This window comes from Phalaenopsis equestris, unplaced genomic scaffold (assembly GCF_001263595.1).
Source record: "Phalaenopsis equestris unplaced genomic scaffold, ASM126359v1 Scaffold000002, whole genome shotgun sequence".
Taxonomy (NCBI): Eukaryota; Viridiplantae; Streptophyta; class Magnoliopsida; order Asparagales; family Orchidaceae; genus Phalaenopsis; species Phalaenopsis equestris.
In genome coordinates this window covers 54,144,499-54,154,233 of record NW_018164444.1, presented here as the reverse complement: position 1 = coordinate 54,154,233, position 9,735 = coordinate 54,144,499, and the positions used below count along the sequence as shown (strand labels likewise).

General features: G+C 34.9%; 1 protein-coding gene across 1 annotated transcript; it reads left to right on the top strand.

Annotated features, from left to right (window-relative positions):
• The first annotated feature begins 417 nt into the window (after positions 1 to 417).
• LOC110018999 (BAG family molecular chaperone regulator 3-like) lies at positions 418 to 7,894 on the top strand. The gene is made up of 5 exons (XM_020716518.1): positions 418 to 634; positions 5,407 to 5,685; positions 6,022 to 6,278; positions 6,529 to 6,675; positions 7,581 to 7,894. Exons 1-5 carry the CDS (start codon positions 418 to 420, stop codon positions 7,713 to 7,715), a joined length of 1,035 nt encoding a protein of 344 aa, XP_020572177.1. The 3' UTR covers positions 7,716 to 7,894.
• Positions 7,895 to 9,735: the final 1,841 nt, after the last annotated feature.

Here is a 9,735-nt window from a genome sequence, read left to right as displayed (position 1 = left end):
ATAGGCCCAAGCATGAATTTCTGGCGACTTTCTTTGCGGCGAACCTCGGAGAGGGCCTCACGAATGCTCGTTAGTGGTTTGAAGCTTAATACACAAGACCGGATATGATTGAGAGAGTTGTTGAGGCCGAGAATAAATTTGAATATACTTTTTTGCTCGATGATCTGACAGTATAAGTTGGAGTCCGGAGCTTCATACATGTCAACCTACTGTCAGTAACCTGAGAGGGCATTAAAATACTGAGTCACATATTGATCACCTTGGCATATGTTGTGGAGGATTGACTCGATCTCGAAGAGCTTGGATGTGTTATCTGAGTGAGAGTATGTCTCTCGAGCAGCATCCCAAATACTTTTGGTCGTGTCGTAGAGAAGAAAATTTTCGAGAGAAGAGTCGTAGAGAAGAAAATTTTCGCCAATGTCATTGGTCATAGAATTGATTAACCACGACATGAACATGTGGTTTTCTGCATTCCATGTCCGGAATTTTGGGTCATCCTTGGTCAGCATCACCGGTGCTATAGTCATCCTTGCCTCTGCCACAGAAAAACATCATAACAGATTGGGACCACTGGAGGTAGTTCTGGCCGTTGAGTTTGTGGCCAGTGATGAGGGAGGAAGTGTCATCGATTCCGGTTGGAACAGGGGCAGATGAGGCGGAGGATATTTCTTGGGATATTTCTTGGGAGGATTTCTTGGGAGGATGGAGAAGAAGTTGTCATACCGAAGAAGATTGATATGACTCTGATACCATGAAAAGATATGATATGACTTAATTTTATTGATGAAAAGAGTATATAAATACTCATTACAAGACTTACTGGTAAGGAAAACAATAAAAACAGAATATATTAGAAAAAGAAATGAATAATAACAAAATATAGTAGACAGTTAATCTCTCTAATTTATGGAGAGAAATAAATAGAGATTCTCAAGATCCCTCATATAATTTATAATCCTCTAAATATAGAGTAATAACAAATATGAAATATAATAATTAGTATTTTTGAGATCTTTCAACAGTATATTTTGAAGAAAAAAAAAAGATAGGTTTTAGAAATGTAAATAGATAATAATTGTTTAGCACACATGTATATTTAAAAAAAAAAAGTGTAGACTGTATGTGGATTAAAAATAAATATTAAAACTTAGGTATTACACATTTAAATACGTAAGATTTGTTTAGCATGGTAGATCAAGAAAATTTAAACTTAGGTAGACATGTAAATGCGTTAGAATTGTGTGGTATGCATGTAGAGAGACTGAGAGAGAGAGATGTATAGTTGTATACTATTGAATGTATGATATATTGAAGTGATTCGAGTTTATATCAAACTAAGCACGTGACGGCTGGCCCGAGTGCATGACTGGCTGTAGCAGGTGGTGGCCGGCCAGCCACATGAGGTAGAATGGCTGGCCCAATATGGTCGATTGCAGGTGGCCGACCAGGATGTCTTGCCGGCTCGAATAATTTGGTCAGTCCGATGTGGTCAGTGCTTGGTTGCTATCAAACCTCCGGCAAAATAATAATTAAATGTTTGAATTTTAATATTTTAAATATAAATTTTAAAAAACAAAGAATTACGTGCTTATCACATAATTCATATTTATATGCATTTTTAACATCTAAATCTTTTATATTTACTTTTGTGCCGTTAATGTGCCTCAATCACATAAAAATATATGTATAAAAAATGTGTATTTCTTATTTAAAAAGCCAAATTAATCATATTTTTTTACGAGGTTCAATTTTTTTTAGTACCATATGAATAAATATAAAAAAATTAAATATCAGATATCTAAATATATAAAATTATGTCTCAATTTTGGTTAAAAGATTGGTTCGGGTTATACCTAAATTTAATTAATGATACGTCATCAATAAATTCTCATCATCCGACAAAAATCTTGTGCAAGGACATGCATCTCGAGATAAAATTATGTCTCAATTTTGGTTAAAAGATTGGTTCAGGTTAGACCTGAATTTAATTAATGATACGTTATCAATAAATTTTCATCATCCGATAAAAATCTTGTGCAAGGACATGCATCTCGGGATAAAGCTTTATCAAAAAAATTTCAAGCTGCAATTAAAAATAATTCAGAATTTCAATTTTAATAAACTTATAGTCAAACCGATCGACCCAATGAGACAATCCAACGACACTAAAGATTATCCAATATGACTCAAATCAGACTCAGATCAAGTCATTTAACTATTATTGGAAATTTTGTGAGCATAATTTTAAGGTTAAACAGATTCTGAATTTGGCAAATTTATAGTTGAATTGAGTGTTTCAACAAGTTGAATCTAACGAGGCTAAGCTCACTCCATTTCTACTTCATTAAGGCACTTAAAGGCCCAGTGAATGTCATCTAATTGAGGAAACCTCTCTGGGCTGCCCGATGGAGTGATCTGAATTCCTTCCTTATTCGCAATTTGGAGTCTAAAAACAAAGCCCTACACCCCTCTTTAAAAAAGAACCTAGACCTTGAGTCAGGAGAAGGCCGAAACTTGGAGGAAGAGCTAAAATTTTGCATCGCTTATACACTGCAGATTCGGCGAGTACCTCTCACTCTAGTTGTTAGCACTGTCAAATATGGCCGACACTGCCGACCAACTCCGACAACCGCCACCGCCAACTTTAGCCAAAGCATCCAACCAACTCTAGTTGATATCGCCTCCAACCAACTTCGACCGTCGTCAACTTTGGTTGTTGTTTCCGCCTTCGATAACCGTCTCCACCGCCGCCATCCAACTCTGGCCGCCCCCACCTTCGACAACCCCAGCCAATTATGGTCACCACTGCCTCCAACCAACTCAAGCCACCTTCGCCTTCGACAACTGCCGCCTCTGGCCAACTTTGGTTGACACTGCTCCAATAGCCATTGTCGCCTATGGATATTATCGATGAACAATTATTATACATTTACAATGATCATTGTTGTAACTCCATCTTCAGTGATTCAGGAGTAGAGTGGATCTGTGTATAAATTATTCATATTGGAGTACTTCAACTATGCTAGATCCCATGGTTTTTTTTACTTTCCAATATTTTTCACATAAAAAGTAGAGGTATCTTCACTTGCTTACTTCTTTTATTACCTAAGTGTGTATTGGAGTCTTATACAATACTAAGATACCAAAAATCACGCTACCATCATGAACCTTTCGGCACACATCAATTAAATTTGAACATTTAGGGCTCAAATTTAACTTTCTATTAAATGAGTAAGAATGTTTGACTTGAATATGATTTGTCTTCAACTAAATTGATATTAACCTAACTTGAATGATTATCTTAACATAATTACGTTCATATGGGTACAGAAAAGAGTAAAGTGCCAAAGTAATCTCTATATTCTTTAAATTTGAGCGGAAAGAGTCTTCGTCAAGGACCATTATAGCTTAATTTTAAAATAATCATGAATTATTTTGACACATCTATAAACTCTCAAACTAGAATGACCCCATATAAATACTCGAGAACTTTTTTGACACTTTACCTGTGTGAGAACTGACATTTCTTTTGATCTCATTCATTTTTTATGGTTAATTTTAAAATCAAAAGCCACTTTTAAATTCAAATTTGGTCGGACTGAAATTTTTTGGTATCGAAAATCAAATTGGTCTGGATTCTAGATTCGAAGTAATCCCTAGATTCTTTAAATTTGAACTAAAGAGTCTTCATCGAGGATAATTATAGCTTAACTTTAAAATAGTCATGAATTATTTTGACACATCTATAAACTCTCGAGCTAAAATGGCCCCATATAAATACTCGAGAACTTTTTTGGCATTTTACTTGTATGGGAACTGTCATTTCTTTTAATCTTGATCGTTTTTTGTGGTTCAATTTAAAATTAAAAGCCACTTTTAAATTCAAATTTGGTCAAACTTAACTTTTTTGGTATCGAAAATTAAATAGGTCCTGATTCTAGATTTGAAACCAACTTCAAATTTAATTAGTTAATCTAAAAGCGAATTTTTCAAGTATCAAATTATCCTCTCATATCCTAATAAAAATTTATAATATATATGATGATGCACTAGAAAATTTATGGTGGTAGCGTAATTGATTATCGTCTTAGCGTTGAACGAGATTTCAGCACACACTTACATAAAAGAAAATAACGAGTAAAGACATCAAAAGTTTTTGCATGGAAAACCCAAAAAAATGCAAAATCACGAGGTTTAGCCCAACTGAAGAAATCTATTATAAATTGGATATTATATGTACAGTCACTTGTCCTACCGGCGGGAAAGGGTAGAACGCTCTTTAGAGTTACAACTTTGATGCACAAATGAAGTTGTTTTATGAAGTAGGCACCGACTAATGGTGATCGGTGGAGACCAGCAGGGGGTGGTCGACAGCGGTTGGAGTTGATCGACAGCGATCAGCGATAATCAGCGGCAGTCGAAGGTAATTGACTGACGTCGGTCGTGATTGACGACGGTCAACGACTGTCAACAGTGATTGACGGTGGTAGGAGTAGTGCTGAACTTCAACTTTTCTCAAAAAATCATGTTCTTTCTCAAGTCTTAAGCTCCTTTTTACTCATAAGAGTGGTGAGACTTTATTTATAGTGTTATGGGTGCAATTAATGTAGGAATATGAACCATTTTGATCGGACAGTCCAGAAAGCTTTATTCGATCAAACGACGTTTGATGGACATTTAAGTGTATTAATAATGTCTAAATTAAGTGATCTTGGGCTTGTTGGATTCATCTTGCTAAGACAATTGCTGAGACAATTGATTCAACTATGAACTTATCGGATTCGACATCCTTTTGACCTTCCAAATATGATCGAAAATCTTCTAAGACTAGTTTAATGTTTTGATTGGAGCTTGATTTGACTCAAATTTGATTATATTTTATATTATTGAGTCCGTCTTATCAAACCGATCAATTTGATTATAATTTTACTAAAATCAGAATTGTAGATGACTCTTAATTGAAATTTGATTTTTTTTTTATTTAAAAAATTATTTTGAGATTCGTATGTTGCCTAATTTATGTTGGGCGGTAAAAATTTATTTTTAGCGCATCATATGTGTTTATTTTATTTTAATTTTTTTCTATTAGTTAACTCTCATGAAGAGACAGCTCCAGCTCATCGTAAACTAACGGTCAACTTCTGTGAATGAACTTCACATGCCAACCGTTAGATCACAAATCAACGCATCCAATAGTGCCACTTTACAGAGTTCGATCATGCAGATCTCCAATTAGTTGGTGCCACGTAGCGAGCGTAAATCTTAGCCTGCGGTTCATCCTAACCCACCCTCATCCTGTCGGCAGAAATCGCTGTCAGCCGGCCACCATGGGGGAAATACATGTGGCACCAATCCATTGGGTCAGAGCAGACTGTCCACTGGTCTTCCAGATCCCGCGCATTTAAGCACTGCGCTATAAATTCGAGCTCACTCGGCTGCACTGTCGGTGGCTAAACGCAAAGAGAACACGGGGCAGTTTTCCGGCGAAGTTCCGGCGAGGAGATGTTGAGGGGATCGGGATTCGACGGAGGATCTGGAAGCGTCGGAGGGGAGCGAACGGCGGGGATGGGGTGGGAGATGAGGCCTGGAGGGATGCTGGTTCAGAAGCGGCTCGTCAAGCAAGGAGAGGGATCTCTTATGGAGAATCGAAGTTGGAGGTCACCGTTAGCTCCCGCGCTACTTTCAGTAAGTGCTCTCTGCCTGCCTTCGGGGGTGAAAAGTTCGTCCTTTTTCTTCCAAATATTAAGCTTTTAATTTGTTGGTAATGCAACAATTCGTAGATTATGCATTTAAATATTGTGCTGAACTTACTGTCAATGGAAGAGCGCGTTAGAAATTCAAAAATTCAAAAAATTCAAAAGTACTCAGGGGTAAAGGTTGGTGAGCCCGACCAGCGTTTTTGAAGATGGAGAGATTTTGAACTTGGACGGCTGTTTTGAACTTCAAAGTTTATTATTTCGTGAAGAGAAAGAAAAGGAGTGCACGGATTGTGATTATTTTGTGGGATTTGGTGTTGTGCAGGGGAATTGAAGAAGCAACTGGAGGCAGAGATAGGCTTGCGGCAAGCAGAGCAGAAGATAAGGTACAGGGGGAAAGAGAGGGAAAATGGGGAGTTTTTGGACATATGTGGGGTGAAAGATCGATCGAAGTTGGTGGTGATGGAGGATCCTTTTAGCCGTGAGCGGCGGTATATCGAGATGCGCCGGAATGCTAAAATCCAGAGTGCTTCTCTGGCCATCGCCAACCTGTCGTTGGAGGTTGATAAGCTTGCTGCCCAGGTGACATTACGCCTCCTTTTTAATATTTGTTCAGTTGTCTCAAACTATGAACTGGTAATTTGATATAAATGCTTCAAAATCTGCTCTTTTGATCTGTTTAAGCATTTTTTGTTTTCCTAAGCTCTGAATTAGGGCGTAGAAATGACAAAGTAGCTTTCTTGCCCGCTAAATTTTAATAAAATTCAAACCTTGTTTAGCAGATTGTTCTTAACAGCTCTTTCTGCTGCTTTACCTTCTTGTACTTTATCAGGTTTCAGCAATTGAGAAATCTATTTCAAGTAGAAAGAAGGTGCCTGAATTGCAGATCACCATGCTAATAGAGCTGCTTATGAGACAAGCAGTAACGCTAGACGCCATCATTGCAGAAGGTGAAGTTCGTTTTCAGAAAAACTTACAGGTATAATGTATTTCCTTAATTCCAAAACCTTCATTTATCTTATTTTTTTATGCTTCTCTGGCTTCTGTAACACTTACTAAGACCCAATAAATTCTATATTGAATACATTTAAACAAACACTGTAGCAACAGAGCTTTATACTGTAAAATATGAGCTCTGATCAGTAAATTGTGCAGGCTTACAAAATAAACCAAGGCCAATAATTTGCAATCTTTTCCTGTTTAATGCTTTGGCAGCTTAGAATGGCCCCTTTTGTTTCCCAATCTCACGTACAGGGAATCTCAAAGCACATGCTCTAAGCATTGGTGCAACCAGATCATATAAATCCTTTGCTTTTGGATTTTCTGGAGCACATGTAAAGGAATACACACACACACACAAACATTAATTACAGGACTTCAACATTGAGTTTCCTTGGCTTACCATTCTACTTTAGGTTTATTGGTCCTGAGTAGTTGGTTTCTCTTGTAGATATGTGGTTCTTTATGTAGAATTTATTATACTTTATTTGTTCTTATTCGTTTGAGAAGCTGCCAGCATTATTGCTTGCGCATCTTTCAGTCCTTTGTTAGTTAACAAAAGAATCACTTCTGTTTTATTTTATTTTATTTCAAAGTTTACATACATACTACACAGTTTTTATTTTGTATTGTTTATATTTTGATTTGAAATAAAACATATTTGACCATTCGATTAACATTTAACTATTTTTAAAAACTCTCAAAACATTAATTTTTTTTATTATTTTCAAAACATTTTTTTTTAAGCATGCCAAACAAACATATTTTAAAAATAATAATAAAATGGATTTCAAACAAGTCCTTAGATACTTCTCCCCTTATCTTTGCCATAGTGTATATATATAGAAGAAATTGTAGCTCAAGAACCCTTGTATTCTACTGCAGGCTAAGAGGGTACAGAAGTTTGTTGAAACTCTTGATGAGCTCAAGTTATCAAATGGAAAACTAAAGCCTGTAATAGTAACAACAAATTGGGAGACATTTGATCCTCCATCAACTACACGCTTAGGCTTTTTTTGATTAAGAACTGTATTCAGGATTCCACCATTTCTCAGTTTCTCCATGATTCATATCCATAAAGCTTCATGTGCTATAGCCTTCATTTAATGGATTGGCTTAATAAGAGTTCAACCTTTCCTCTAGTTTTTGTTCATAGAGTCATTGTATGTGGATCATTAATGCAGAAACTTTGTTTGTTATTTTGGGCATTATTTCTATTTGGTTTTTTTCTATTTTCTTAAATTGTTTTATATTCAGAAGTACATGTAACATAAATACTTTATCGTGCATCTTGGGGCTCAGTTGATTGCTTGTAGATAAATTTAAATTTCATTATACATATACTATAATTCTGTTAGTAAATTTATGCATTGTATTTGTTATGTGCTTGAAATTAAATCACACGTACAAATAAATAATCAACAATGCATAAGAAATGCAATATTTTTTTATAAATTATGGAATCTAAAGTTGTTGAAATGGTTTCATTATGTTGACTGAAGGTTATAGTGATACACTTTTCTATTTTTGGAGGCGGCAGTCTGAACCAGACAAGTTGTCTCCTATGATGATGCCGGATAATAGAGCGAATATTGTGAAATTTGCACATGTGGATTTGTGATATTTGATGATATTGTGGTGGTATTTCATGACAATACTACTAAATCCGCACTTGTCCAAACCTATCTTCTCCACACGTAATATTTTTTTTAGAGATTGTTGCGGCATTGATAGACTAATGATAGATGACGATGGATGTTGGCATTGATTGATGTCGATGATGATCACTAGTACCAAGTAATAAGTTATGATGGGTTTTAGTGCTCGAAAATGACTTTATCAGAGGACATACAAAGATGATTCTAGCAATATTTATTGAAAGAGGAGTGACAAAAGATGGCATCATAATAAGGATTACATCTCCTTAAAAAATTGTAGTATCGTATTGGATAACTATTATAATATATGGAAGCTATCACAAAAATTCTATAATAAAGATTACATAAGTATTTAGTGATAGTTAGAAGTTACTGTAAGCTACTTATGCAATCATATTATTCATTTAAACAAATTGGAAGCATCTTATTGATGAAGAAACAATAGCAAAAACTTCAAAATTTATGCACTTCATAATTTTAATGATGTAAATGAGATGAATAATTTTGATCTTGCATTTAAAAGATAAAATAAAAATCTAAGAGTAATTTTTAGAAGATATTAAGACAGAGAAAACCAAATTGTCATTTTTAACTCTAATTGAGTTTGAAGTGAATTTAATGAGTTTAATTCAACTCAAATCTAGGTCAACTAAGGCTAAATTATAATCAAGCAATAAGGTGCAAACAAGCCAAGATTGAGCAAGCTAATAATTGTTCGCTTTTCACTTGTTAGAATACTAGTTGAATGTGTCAATTTCAAACAAATACAAATAAATAAATAATAAGTCAAAAGAGGATAGCATCATTATATTTATACATCAATAAATTATTAAACCTAAAAAATAATAATTAATAATATATAATTATATCGAGCTAATAATGAGCCAAACTTCTATTGCTTATTGCATTCCCATTTTAATTAACATTAAAAAAGCAGCATTTACATACACACGATTCTCATGTATTTACATGTCATACTTAAACTTTCATATTTACACACATAAGTTTAACAATTTTCATATCACATAAAAATAAAAAATACTATCATCATTTTTTAAATGTGAAATATTTTTTTTTCATGCATAAATTTAAAGCACCAAAGTATTATATATTTGTAAACAAATTGAAAACTTGGGTAAACACATAAGAATTGTGAGCTATGTATGTAAATTTCCTTGAAAAAGGGGCATGTAAACCATAGCGTCATTTTCCAGTTACTATCAAATTCATTTAATGCCACCGATTTTCTGCCCCACTTGTATCCCTGCACCGGGCCATATGGAGCTCCAGCTACCACTCCAATTTAACCATGTACACCCCTCATTTATGAGCGAATTATTAGAGGAAAGCAGACCTCTCAGCATTAATGTGGTATTATAAGG

What these genes read in the sequence shown, in the direction of transcription:
- LOC110018999 (XM_020716518.1), top strand. Translation starts at nt 418, where the DNA reads ATGTCATTGGTCATAGAATTGATTAACCACGACATGAACATGTGGTTT. An exon ending in TTGATAAGCTTGCTGCCCAG is followed by an intron (nt 6,279 to 6,528) that starts GTGACATTACGC and finishes GTACTTTATCAG; the next exon opens with GTTTCAGCAATTGAGAAATC. An exon ending in GTTTTCAGAAAAACTTACAG is followed by an intron (nt 6,676 to 7,580) that starts GTATAATGTATT and finishes ATTCTACTGCAG; the next exon opens with GCTAAGAGGGTACAGAAGTT.